The 14,076-nt window shown below is 36.7% G+C and overlaps 1 protein-coding gene across 1 annotated transcript in view; it reads right to left on the bottom strand.

Annotated features, from left to right (window-relative positions):
- LOC112643723 (uncharacterized) overlaps positions 1 to 14,076 on the bottom strand; it is a 59,659-nt gene that overhangs the window by 37,410 nt on the left and 8,173 nt on the right. The window contains exons 6-8 of the mRNA XM_049110127.1: positions 13,077 to 13,172; positions 5,139 to 6,481; positions 2,123 to 2,159 (exon numbers count right to left, since the gene is read on the bottom strand). Coding sequence (XP_048966084.1) covers positions 2,123 to 2,159; positions 5,139 to 6,481; positions 13,077 to 13,172 — 1,476 coding nt within the window. The remainder of the gene's footprint in view (positions 1 to 2,122; positions 2,160 to 5,138; positions 6,482 to 13,076; positions 13,173 to 14,076) is intronic.

Genomic DNA, 14,076 nt, shown 5'->3' on the forward strand with positions numbered 1-14,076 from the left:
GTACTCATCTGGAAGCCATCCAGTAGCTCACCCAGAGTTGCCTCTGGGTGATAGGGAATCACAAAGTTTTCAAGAGCCCTGTGTCAGCAACCAGGTCAAAGACCAAATATTGGAACAAGAGATGCTCCTAATGCTATTACTTAGGAAATTACAATAGTTTTAGAAGCTCTGTGCTATTGGATGCCTGGGTGGCTAAGTTGGTTAAGTGTCTGCCTTTGGCTCAGGTCATGATCTGATTACATCAGGCTTGATCCCAGCAGGGAGCCTCCTTCTCCCTCTTCCTCTGCCTACCCCTCCCCCTGCTAGTGCTCTCTGTCAAATAAATAAAATTAAAAAAAAAAAAAAGGAAGAAAAAGCTCTGTGCCAGGAACCAGGGGCAAAAGCCAATATATGTATTTTCTATTATCTCACACAACTCCTTGACCTCCATGTCCATGAATCCTGGATATTGGAGAAACAACCATTTTTCAGATGCTGATTCAGAGGAGATACAGACTTATGGAGCCAGCACGGTTTTGACACCCAGCTGGTGCTATAACTGAATCTTCAAAGTGTTGTTCCATCCTTCTATCAAGCCAACTGCTTCAGTATGATGGGAAACATATGACTGGTGAATTTGTTCAGCATGGACCCACTGCTGCACTTATTTTGCTGTAAAGCGAGTTCCCTGATCAGAAGTAATGCTGTGAGGAATACCATGAATGAGGCATTCTGTGAATCCATGGATAATTTTATCAGAAGCTTTGCATGTAGGGAAAGTAAATCCACATCCAGAATAAGTTTCTATTCTAGTAAGGTCAAAATGCTGCCTCTTCCATGATGGTCCTATGTAATCAACCTGCTTCCAGGGAGCTGAACACTCCAGGGGATGGTGCTATACTGGGGGGGCTCAGTGTTTGTCTCTGTTGTTGGCATATGGAACACTAAGCAATGGCCATAGCTGCGTGAGCCTTGGTGAGTGGAAGTCCATATTGCTGATCACATACCTAATCTCCAACCCCGCCACAATGACTACTTTGTTCAAGAGCCCATTGGACAATGACAGGGGTGGCTGGGGGGAAAAGCTGTTAGCCACAGAAGAGGCCATCCCATCTACTTAATTATTACAATCCTCCTTTGTTGAAGTCACTCATTCATATGCAACACAGGTATCTTCAATTTTTCTGCCCTGATTCAGACAAGTTTATCCATTTATCTCTTCCCCAGATTTCAATGCCCAAATTTCCAATCATGTTTCTTCCATTGTATTTGTCTGTATAAGTTAGAGAACTCAAGTAGTTCTTCTGGACTGTAGCACCCCTCCTCATGGATCACACTGCACTTGGAGGAGCCTGCTGGGACTTGAGTCTAGTCATAGGCCTGCAAATAAAAGGGGGTGAATTGTGGAGATTTCCGAGAAGTAGCATTGCCTAGCATGGCCACTAACTCAAGGGAAGTCATTACACTTTCTTTAGGCAATGCGCAATTAATTCTATCAGATGGAAATATAAAGGCTGATGCCACTGTTGATTGGGAAGCCACTGCCACTAAGGGTGGAAAGGCCACTTCTGCTGATGAGGATGCTTCCACAGGCAAGGAAGACTCAGAATTTAGGAGCTCCAGGTCCTAGCTACACCAGAGCCTTCCACTTGTCCCCATGCCATCTTATAGCATCCCATTCTTTCCCAATCAATGCCCTCGCTTTAATAGCATTTAACACCATTTAACTATTCAGCTAAGAATTTTCCATATGTTTCAAAAATTCCATTGTTATTTCTCTCTTCTTGCATTTTACTGTAATCAGCCAGGAGGAGCCAAGCCACACCTCCAATTTCATTACTCACAAGTTCTACTTCCCACAAAACACTAGATGGAATACAATTTTGCCAAGTTGTCACTTTCTAAAAACTGACTTTCCTCCAGTTTCCAATAACGTGTGCTTCACTTCCATCCAAAATCTCACCAGTACTGCCTTTACCATCCATATTTCTACCAACATTCTGTCGATAATGTATTCTCTAAAGATTGAAGTTTTGTTTTCAGCTCTTTTCTGAGCATCACCAGAATCACCATTAATGTCCCTATTTTTTGAATGCCTCTAAAAACTCTTACAGCCCTTACCTATTCTTCAATTAGCACCTACTTCCAGTACCAATTTCTGTCTTGCTCATTTTGGGCTGCTATAATGCAGTACAATAGACTGGGTAGTTTATAAACGCATTTCTTACAATCTTTGAGGCTGAAGTCTAACATCAGTGGGCCAGCATGGTCAGTCTAACATCAGTGGGCCAGCATGGTCAGTTTTTGGTGAGAACCATCTCCCAGAATAAAGACTGCCACTTTCTTGTATCTATCCTCACTTGGCAGAAAAGTTTAAGAGAGTTCTCTGGGATCCCTTTTATAAGGTGACTAATCTCAATCAGGAAGGGTCCATCATCAACACTTAATAACCTCCAAAAGGTTCCACTTCCTGTCAACACATTGAGGGTTAGGACGTCAACACATGAATTTTGAACAGACTCATTCAGTCCATTTCAAGGCCCCAATCGTTTCACTGGAAATTCTACCAGACGTTTAAATAATAATTAATGTTTCTACACTACCTCTCCCAAATATTGAGAAGAGGCAATCCTTCGAAACCCATTTTATGAGGCCACCATCACCATGTTAGCAAAATGAAGCAAAGACAGTAGAATAAAAGAAAACTACAGGCCAGTATTCCTCATGAACATAGATTGGAAAAATCCTTTTAAAAAAATCCTCAACAAAATATTAGCACACCATAGCAATCACAGCAAATCCAGCAATAGGTACTACATACAAAGTACGCACTACAAACAACTGGGAGTTTATTCCAGTGATGTAAGGCTTGATCAATATTTGGAAATTCATGAAGATAAGCATAACAGAAGAAAAAAGAAAAATCATATTTTACTTATTGTATCAATTGGTGCATATTTCAAGTAGAATCTCAAGGAAATATAGAGGGTTCCATGGCAGTGTTTCCAGATAGCAAAAGGTTTTTCAAAGTTATAATTGAGCCTGAGAGGGAAAAAAAAAATCAAATATATGGTGCTGTCCTGAAAATGTAGCCTCAGAATAATGATGAATCTAACTTACTTTTTCTGTGAAACAGCAGGACATCTAAGAATTTCAAAGTCACTTTTCCATAGCAGCCTCATGGGAAGCCCAATACAGAGAATAGCCTGTTGATCTTTCGCCTGAGTGAACCCTAATAAAATTCACTGAAAAGTTTTTAAGACAACTGTACTGCTTGGAGCATTGCAAGCTTGAAATTAATGGGAAAGAAACAGTATGAAGTGAAAGGGCCTTGGGATCCCAAAACATGTACAAGCTAAAAACAGTCTGAGAAAACTACTCAGCTGTAAACGCAGGCTACCTTTCATGAAGGGGGCGGGGTGGCAGGGAGCATGACTCAGGGTAGAACCAAGACCTCAGTATGCAAACATGCTACTTTAGAGCAGAAAGACACTTAAATTGGCTTCTGTATTATGTAATAATGCAACTCACTGAATATTATAGAAGAGAAATGCTGTGAGAAACAATATATTACATTGTTTTTAAAAAACTAAATCTTCAAAACTTCATGTGTATTTTACATTTGCCACCCTTTTAATTCAAACTAACCTCTAACTAACAAGTGTTCAATTTTGAGCACTCAATATACTGCTGGCAACTATCTTATTAGACAATGAAGGTCTACTCCATTAATTTCCACATTTGGCTGTAGTAATTACTTTTAAAACTCATTCTTTAAACATATGAAGTACTGTGGGATAGGCATGATAACAGAGGTAGCAAGAGGGGATATAGATAAAAGTCAGACACTCGATTTTTATTTCCCAAATATGGTAGAGCATATTTGTTATCCCAGTGTGCAGAGCCTTGACAACATCCACAAATTTTGATATGTAATCTTTTAAAAAGTCATTTACTTCAAAGGTTATAATTCCATAGCTAATTTTATCTTTAAAATATTATGGAAAAACTAAAATACATAAAAGTAGAGAAAATAACAAAAACAAAATAAACAAAAACCATGTACCCAACACTCATCTTACTATCACTTTGACAAACAAGTTATCCATCCTTACTTTTCTTTTGTATGAGCATTTTTAAAAAGTTCCAGACATCATATCATCTTGTGTATAAACTTAACCTCTAACATTTTTACATAACCACAATGCTATTATCACACCTAACAAAAAACATAATTTTTAATATTATCTAATACCATCAATATTCCCATTTCCCCAATTGTCATAAAAATGTCCTTTTTACGTTTGTTCAGCTTGTGATCTAATGCATTGCATTTGATTGGTCTACATTTCTCCAGACTCTTAGTATCTCAGAGTTCCACCTCCCTTTTTTCAATGCCCTTTTATTGTTTGAGAAGCCAGGTCATTCCTCTTGTAGAATTACCCACATTTTAGATTAGTTTAATTGCTTCTTCATGTGTCATGTTCTTCTGTTTCCCGAATTTTCTTTAGAGTGGGAGTTAGATCTTGATCCTGAGATTCAGGTTCAATATTTTTTGGCAAGATGCGTATGTCTTATTGTAACTCATTACGGCGGCACAAAGTGTTTTATCCTATTTTTAATGAGATTAAAATCAATCAGTGGGCACCTACTGATCTTAACCTCTACTGAGAATTGTGCCTAGATCCATTATTTCATTATGGGCTGCAAAACCCTGTAATAAAAAACTTCAGCTCATCAACTTCTAGTTGCCCTAAAATACAGTTTAAGAAGAAATGGAGGCTAAATGACTTTCTTTTCAATTATCAATTTTTGAAATGAGACAGTGCCCTCACAACCTCCATGGGTATATTATACAGTTGGGAAGAATAGAATTGATAAAATACATAAGATCAAAAGCTCTTCTATGTTCACTCCTTTAAGAGTTTCTTTCTGGAACAAATTTCCTTAAGTTTAACATGGTTTTTAATGCTGAGTAAAGGTCTCTATAAATTCATGAAATTAATATATCCTTTCCTTCAAATAAGATCTTATTTAGCTTAGTTTTAAGCATGAAACAAAAGGGATTCCTTTATTTAAAAACTTCCCCTAGAATTTATTTTCTAATGCCCTTTAACACAAAATTCAAAGTGGAAGGCTTTCCATAATTATTTAGTTACATTATGAATTCGCTGATGGTAGGTAAGATGGGAATGTTGTCTAAATGCCTTTTTACATTCCTTACATTTGTATGGCTTTTCACCAGAATGAATCCTCTGATGTTGAATAAGTGATGAATGAAGTCTAAAGGCTTTTCCACATTCCTTACAGTCATAGGGTTTCTCACCAGTATGAATACTCTGATGCTGAGTAAGTTGTGACAGCAGTCTAAAAGTCTTCTCACATTCCTTACATTTATAAGGTTTCTCACCAAAATGAATACTCTGATGTTGAGTAAGTTGTGAGAACAGTCTAAAGGTCTTCCCACATTCCTTACAATCATAGGGTTTCTCTCCAATATGAATACCCTGATGTGAAATAAGTTCTGAGTAACGACGAAAGAACTTCTGACATTCCTTACATTCATAAGGTTTCTCACCAGTGTGAATTCTTTGATGAAGAGTCAGGTGATAGCCACGACTAAAGGTCTTCCCACATTCTTTACAATCATAGGGTTTCTCACCAGTATGAATTCTCTGATGGAGAGTGAGCTGTTGCCGCACTCTGAAGGCCTTTCCACATTCCTTACATTCATAGGGCTTTTCACCAGTATGAAGCTTGTGATGCACTCTAAGGCCTGTACTACACAAGAAAGCCTGCCCACAGTCCTTACATTCATAGCATTTCTCAGCAATATTAAGTCTCTGATGTCGTGTAAGGTGTGCATACTGTCTAAAGGTCTTCCCACATTCTTTACATTCATAGGGTTTTTCACCAGTATGAATCCTTTGATGGAGATTAAGTTGTCCTCGTACTCTGAAGGCCTTCCCACATTCCTTACATTCATAGGGCTTCTCACCAATATGCGTTCTCTGATGTACTCGAAGATCTGCACCACATGTAAAGATCTTTCCACACTTTTTACATTCAAGGAGTTTGTCAGAAGTATGAATTCTCTGATGTCGACTAAGGTGGGCACACTGTCTAAAGGCTTTTCCACATTCTTTGCATTCATAGGGTTTTTCACCAGTGTGGATCCTCTGATGGAAAGTAAGTTGTTGGCGTACTCTAAAGGCCTTCCCACAGTCCCCACATTCATAGGGTTTCTCTCTATTATGAATTCTCTGATACAGAGTAAGAGATGGGAGTTTTCTGTAAGTGGGCAGTTTTTTCACTTGCCTGAAATAGCCCTCTTGAGGACCTTCTTGTCCCTCAAACTTCTTATACTTATAATCTTTTCTGATAAAGGAGTCTTCAAGGCCACAACTTCTAATTCTTCCCATGATCTCCCATGGAGATAAATTCATTTCATAAAGATCCTTTTCTTGAAATAACATTTTAGTGTCATATCTGGACTCTAAATCTGAAAGAAAACAAGATAAATACATGCTATTTCTTATTCTTAAAAAAGTAAACAAGCAAAACCTTTATAATAGAAAAAAAAAACAATAGAAAATAAAGCTCAGTTGAAGTAAATGAGCTAAAAATCTCTAAAGTAATCATGTATTTGGAGGCAGATCAAAGTTTGAGAATTTTTACTTAGATTTTTTAAGGATTACTCCTTTTAATTAGAATAATGTACAAACACCTTACCATGAATAAAATGACCTTTGTTTACCATATCATCTCAAGTCATTGTCTCCTTTGTTCCCTATATTCCTACCCATTTGTCTCCTTTCAGTTCCTTGAATATGTCATTATTTCTCCACTTCTTTGACCTTTTCACTGGCTATTAAATCTCCTAGAACAGCCAACTTGCAATCTCTACATAGTTGGGTACCTTTCATATTTTAGGTGCCATGTTAAAAATCAGACCCATGCTGACTTCATCTAATTTACATCCTTTACTTCCTAGCCCAGTAATTTGTTCCTTGTTTCTTAACGCTTTCAATTTTGTTGTTACATACATATTAATAAATTTTACCATTTAAAAAATTCTATTTTCTTACCTCAAACCTTTCCAAGGGCAGAAACAACCTTTGATTTATCACTGAGTAACAAACCCATAGCATACAGTAATTACTAATTATTAAATTCTCAAAATTAGCTAACAGTTATTGCATATGTTCTTTTGCCACTAATCTTATACCTTATTACACTGATTATGTATTTTTTATCATTTCCTATAGAGATGGGAAACAAAAACACCTCTAAGCTATCTCAGTCAAATATATAAGTGAAAAATGGTGATTTCTTTACATCTGATCATCTTTTCCATTGTCTACTTTCACTTAGATATCTCCACTACAGTTCATTTTCTACTTTGCATAGTCATGAGTAAACTCTCCCTGTTTTCACAAGGTAATGAGAGGTTCTACATATTATCTCTATTTCAGTTTATATAGCTATACCCATCTACATTACAAAGACTCAACCTGTTTTGTTCCTTCATACTCTCTCCTATATTCTCCCTGAAGTCCTCAAAGCGAATGCCATTTAGGTTCTACCTAGAGAGTATTTTAGTGATTTTTCAGGCATAAGAATGAGTTTATGCCATAGTAACAAGCTAATAAAAATCTGAGCAAAGAAATGTATATTTTCTCAAAAATTTTGCAATAAGACTCACTACTTCTCAAAAATAAAATGCTAATTTAAGAGGCTATAATATAGGAACATCATTTTGAATATGTTCAAACTGGAAAGAATCCAAATGTTCATCTGAATTGCTATGAAAATTAAAATATATTGACATGATATAATACTGTATAGCAATGACAATGAATAATCTACAAGTACATGCAACAGCACAGATCAATCTCATAAACATAATGGAGAGTAAACAAAGGCAAACATAAATGAAGATATACTGTGTGGTTCCATTTTTATAAAGTTCAAAAAAAAAGTAAATATAGAGTTGTTAAGTCAGGATAGTGGTTAATTTTGGTAGGGAGGAAAGACTAGAAAGAGTTAGGAGGGAGCTTCTAATAATCTAGCAAACCTCTATTTCTGTGCTAGTCAGATGGATGTGATTATTTTGTGAAAATTCAGTAAGCTGTTTACTTATGGCTTCAGATTTTTTGGTATATATTTATGTTCCAATAAATTTGTTTAGAAACGGATATACTAGAGTATCTGAGTGGTTCAGTTAGTTAAGCATTCAACTCTTGATTTCAGCTTAGGTCATAAGCTCAGGGTCATGAGATTGAGCCCTGCATTGGGCTCTGCACTGAACACGGAGCTTGCTTAAGATTCTCTCCAGGACACATGGGTGGCTCAGTGGTTGAGTGTCTGCCTTTGGCTCAGGGCATGATCCCAGATCCTGGGATCAAGTCCCACATTGGGGTCCTACAGGGAGCCTGCTTCTCCCTCTGCCTATGTCTCTGACTCTCTCTGTGTGTCTCTTATGAATAAATAAATTAAATCCTTAAAAAAAAAAAGGGATTCTCTCTCTCCCTCTGGACCTCCCCACCATACTCACAGGCATTTGCCCTCTCTCTAAAAACAATTTTTTAATTTTATAAAAAGTATATACTAAAAACATTAAAAAATATGAGCAGAGAGATAAATGAATATTATAGAAAATGTCACTATGAAATCTGTGTGTCTTCCTTTCTCCTTCTCCCATTATTTCCCTCCTTCCTCCCACTTTCTCTTTCTCTTTTTTCCTCTCTCTTCCCTTTTCTCTCTGTCTCCATTTCCCTACCCAAGAAAGCAATAAAAAACTGGCAACTTTGTAAGGACCTTTAGGAAAAAAGTCAATTTAAGGTTTACGATAAATAAGATAGAAATGATATATCAAATGACCTATAATTAGCTAAATTATAATGGTAGTAAATAAGTAGGCAGCTATAAAGGTATGACAAAGGTTATAGAAGATGGTAATTTCAAAGGATTTACTTGTAAACTAAAAAGTCATTAAAAAAAAAACAGAAAAAAGGAAAGTCATAGTCAAAATAAAAATAAGGTTGAAACACTTGTAAGAAAAATGAGAAAGTGTTGATAGCATAAACACTCATACAAATTATCACCAGTAATAAAGGTGATGAGCAGACAATGCAAAAAATACAAAAAATTAAGATAAAACGTCCATATTCATACACACACACACACACACACACACACACACATCCCACAAAGTAGAACAAGTTATAAAACTCATCCTATAGAGCACCTGTCTGGCTCAGTTCATGGAACATGTGACTCTTAACCTCAGGGTTGTAAGTCTGAGCCCCACATTGGGTACAGAGATTACTTAAAAATAAAATCTTTAAAAAATAAAAAAACTCATCCTATAAAACTTAAAGGTTTTCATTACAAAACAAAGCATTCCTAATGTGGATATAATGAACCTGCAACTGTCATAATGCCCCATCCCTTAAAAGATATGCCAGATTAAGACCTTGGCATGTTGACGGGGCACCTGGGTGGATCAGTCAGTTAAGCATCTGCCTTTGGCTCAGAACATGACCTCAGGTTCCTGAGATCAAGTCCCACATTAGGGCCACCTGCTCTGTGAGGAAACTGCTTCTCCCTCTCCCTCTGCCTCTCTCCCCTGCTTGCGCTTTCTCATTACCTCTTTCAAATAAATAAAATCTTAAAAAAAAAAAAAAAAACTTTGGCATGTTGAACATTCTCACTTAGGAGACTACAGCATGAACCCTGAGCTGTAATCTTATGCTTTCTGTAAACAAAGCATCAGCCATATTTGTTCCCAAACTTGTTTATGCCAGTTTTTATCCCTGCAAGCAACTAAGACAATCATTTCTATAAAAACAAAGTTGAATACTTCAGGTTCCTGCTCTACTTTAAACAAACTGAAACTAGAAATAACAGGCTTCGCATTATTTGTGTGATCTAATCAAGAAACAATCAGCTAGTCCTATAATGAAACAAAAGGCTGAACTAAATATCAAAAGATTAGCCTATAGTAAAAAATGTTGGGATCCCTGGGTGGCGCAGCGGTTTGGCGCCTGCCTTTGGCCCAGGGCGCGATCCTGGAGACCCGGGATCGAGTCCCACATTGGGCTCCCGGTGCATGGAGCCTGCTTCTCCCTCTGCCTGTGTCTCTGCCTCTCTCTCTCTCTCTCTCTGTGTGACTATCATGAATAAATAAATTTTTAAAAAAATGTTAATGTCACAACTTTTTAAATATTTATAAAATATTTAACCATTTAAAATTAATAAACCAAACACTAGTTTGTATTCTACTGAATCAAGAACTTTAGTAAACAATGCTAATGTGAAAACAAAATATTAGACCAATATAAAAGGAGAAACGTTATTTCCATTTGCAGAGTATCAGCTTTAATTAAAAAGACAATGAGGAGCATATTACCTGGTCATAAAACTGATTCGTTTCCTAAGGCAAGATGTCTTTAACCACCTTTTTTCTTTTGTTGATACAAGATGATATGGGATAGATTTATGACAGAGGCAGTTTTAATCACATTAACACCAGAGTTATTGTAGTAAGACATCTGGAAATATTAAAATCCTATGACCACAGAGTTGTACTCCTGAGAATCAATACAGATCAAATACTGAATAATCCATGTTCCAGGAAAACACTAAATAATCCTCACATTCTGCTCATAACCTTACTGTTTATTTCAACAAGAAATCAGAAGCAATTAAAAGAAATATATGTATTCTCCCCTTCATAGTATTCAACCAACCTGTGTCCATATCCTTGTCATATGCATGGGTTTTCTCCATAAATTGGCTCCTACTCCTTCCCATCTACTGAAGGCCATTCCTTACAAAAATTATCCTATATCACTACACCATCAATTTTCCTCTCTTTGAAATCATCCTCTTCAACATATAAATATGTTCTAATAGATCACATCTTAAAAGACATTTCCTGTATCTCATGTGTCTGATTTTATGACAGAATTCCTCCAAAGACTTGGATATACTTATTTTCATCACCCTCTCACCTCTCATTTTCTTTTGATCTCTCAATAACTTTAAAATAAAACTTTACTACAGAGTATCTCTAAAATACACAAAATTAGATAATGAATATCCATGCATCTATGACCCAGCTTCAACAATCACCAACTTGTGCCCAATCAAGGCCTATGTACAACCCAATTTACTCTTCTCACATTATTTAAAGCAAATCCCATATACTACTTTTTTTTTACCTACAGGATTTATCATACCATTATCCAAACTTAAAAAAATGTACAGTAATTCTCTAAGATTATCAAATATCAGTGTTCACATTTCACATTTATGTCTCAAATGTAAGATTTTAAATAATTTAAAAATAGCAAATTGATCCCAAAAAAAGTACATAGAGTACAACTGGTTGATAGGTATTTTACAAGTCTTTTAATTTCTAGGTTTTCCTGCTTTCTTTATATTTCCCTTGTAAGTTATTTGTTGAAGAAACTTGTCTTTTGACCCTATAGCATTGCCCATTTCTTAATTTTGCTAATTCCCAAGGTGCAATAGAACATGTTCCTCTATCTTCTTCTTATAAATTGTAGTTGGCTTTAGAAACCTCATCAGTCTTTGGACCAATTTTATTCAGAGTCACTTCATAGGTGATACTGTATCCTCTCATTAGAAGAATGATGTCTGATTGTTTCTATTTCTGTGATTTTATCAGAACTGTTGTTTAATGCCCAGATCCAATTGTTCATTATGGGTTCCAAAATGATAATATTCTAATTCTGTCATCTTTCATTTATTCACTGAATACTTTTATTAAGAAAACCTCTAGGGGCATCTGAGTGGTTCAGTCGGTTGAGTGTCTGCCTTTGGCTCAGGTCATGGTCCCAGGGTCCTGGGATGGAGCCCCCGCATCAGGCTTCCTACCCAGCAGGAAGCCTGCTTTTCCTTCTCCTCCCTGCTTGTGCTATCTTGGTCACTATCTATGTCTCTCATATAAATAAAATCTTTAACCAAAACAAAACAAAACAAAAAAAACCATCTCTTTATCTAATATTGGTACAGTTCTTTTATTTTTTTTTTTATTTTTTTATTTTTTTAAAGATTTTATTTATTTATTCATAGACACAGAGAGAGAGAGAGGCAGAGACACAGGCAGAGGGAGAAGCAGGCTCCACGCAGGGAGCCCGATGTGGGACTCGATCCCGGGTCTCCAGGATCACACCCCAGGCTGCAGGCAGTGCCAAACCACTGCGCCACCGGGGCTGCCCGGTACAGTTCTTTTAAAAAAAGAATACTTCTCCTTTATATTTCCCAAATAACTTAAATCCCTAGTAGTTTCCAATGGTGAACAATTTGCTATTAGTATCACTAAGAATTTATGGAATTAAGCATATTTTATGTTATAATGTGTGTGTGCAGTTATGTGTATAGATATTCAAATGGTTCCATCTTTGACCAGATGAAACCTCTTACCACTGGTTCCTCTTCTCTGACCACCCTGTTTAAAGTTACCCCATTCATCCATCATAATTCTCCATATTTTTAAAAAATATTTTATTTATTTATGAGAGACACAGAGACACAGGCAGAGGGAGAAGCGGGCTCCATGCAGGGAGCCCAACATGGGACTCCAGGATCACACCCTGGGCTGAAGGTGGCACTAAACCGCTGAGCCACCTGGGCTGCCCAAACTCTCCATATTTTTACTCTACTTACATTTCTTCGGAAGTTAATCACTTCATGGTATTTGGTAATCCATTTGTTTGTGTATTGTATGACTTCTCTACTACAATGTAAACTTCATGAGAAGAGAGCAATGAAGAAATATATATACTGAACATGAACCAGAAATGAATTAGATCCAAGTAAAATAGCTGTCATTATGGAAGAAACTTTTCCTCCACTGAAATGACAGGGAAATTTGAGAGTGAAGAAACAAGTGGTAAGTGGAAGTACAGATAAAATTTCTTTGCTGGCTCTTGCTGAGATCTATGTTTTCTTCCCAGGTTTCAGGTCTTCTCTTCATTAGCAACATCTATGGGGTGTGTTTCCTTCCCAACCAGCAGGCTGTGCCATGCCATAACCACATATCTGCCTAGTTGGCACTTACTCACCTAGGCTCCTTCTTCTCTCATCCCTCACAACCATCCATGGTTCTTTCCCTTGCTCTAGTAGGGTAATCACATCTGGCTTAGAAATGGAGCATCCTGCTTGAAAAAACATAATGGTACATAATAAAGAAAGAATGAGCTTGATCGAGCCTGCAGAACAAAGAAAAGTAACAGGACTGAAAAACATTCATATTAGTGTTACTTCACAATCACAAGGCATAACAAGAACGGAAAAGTAGGAACATTATCTTATTGTAATTTAAACTCATACAGAGTCTGTCTCTTGGGAGGAAGTAATGAATTTTAGGGTTTTTTTGAGGAAGTAATGATTTGAGAACACTGGTTTCAAATCCCACCTCTGCTACCTGGGTCTCTATGGCCTTAGTTCTCTCAGTTGTGAAAAGGAGGTATTATGTCTACCCACTGAACTGTTGTGAGATTTGATTTAATAAATGTAAAGTGCTTGAATGAGTGCTTAGTACATAGTAAACTCTATACTTATTAGGTATTTTTATTAAGTATTTTTGCTATTTTGCTAAAAGGAAAATAATTAAAAGGTAATATGTCTACTGTGGTAAATTGAATGTGTCCACCTGATTTTTAACAAACTGTTGATTCAACTCAGCTACATATACATTGTATAAGCTTTTTAAATAGATACATAGGGGGAGGCAGACACCTCTAGTCTTCCTACTCACATTGCAGGTGAATTAACAGATAATAGACCATCTCTAGCAATAAGAAACTAGATTTCTTTGACAATGGTTTTGCTGTGAGTGTCTGAGGATTTATATCCAGTTGTCATTAAAGGGGAGCAATTATAGAAAAGGCACAGAAAGACATAAGGTCACTGGATTATGGGAGAAGTTAAAGGTGCTATTTAACTGCTTAATAGCTCAAGGTGCCTACTCTCAACTACAAAGCAGATATTCAGCTAGTTTCTAGAAAGACAGTAGTGAAATTCAGTCCTGTGAATTTCCAAATTATATGACACAGATAAGCT

The sequence above is a fragment of the Canis lupus genome, chromosome 1 (genome assembly GCF_003254725.2).
Source record: "Canis lupus dingo isolate Sandy chromosome 1, ASM325472v2, whole genome shotgun sequence".
NCBI lineage: Eukaryota > Metazoa > Chordata > Mammalia > Carnivora > Canidae > Canis > Canis lupus.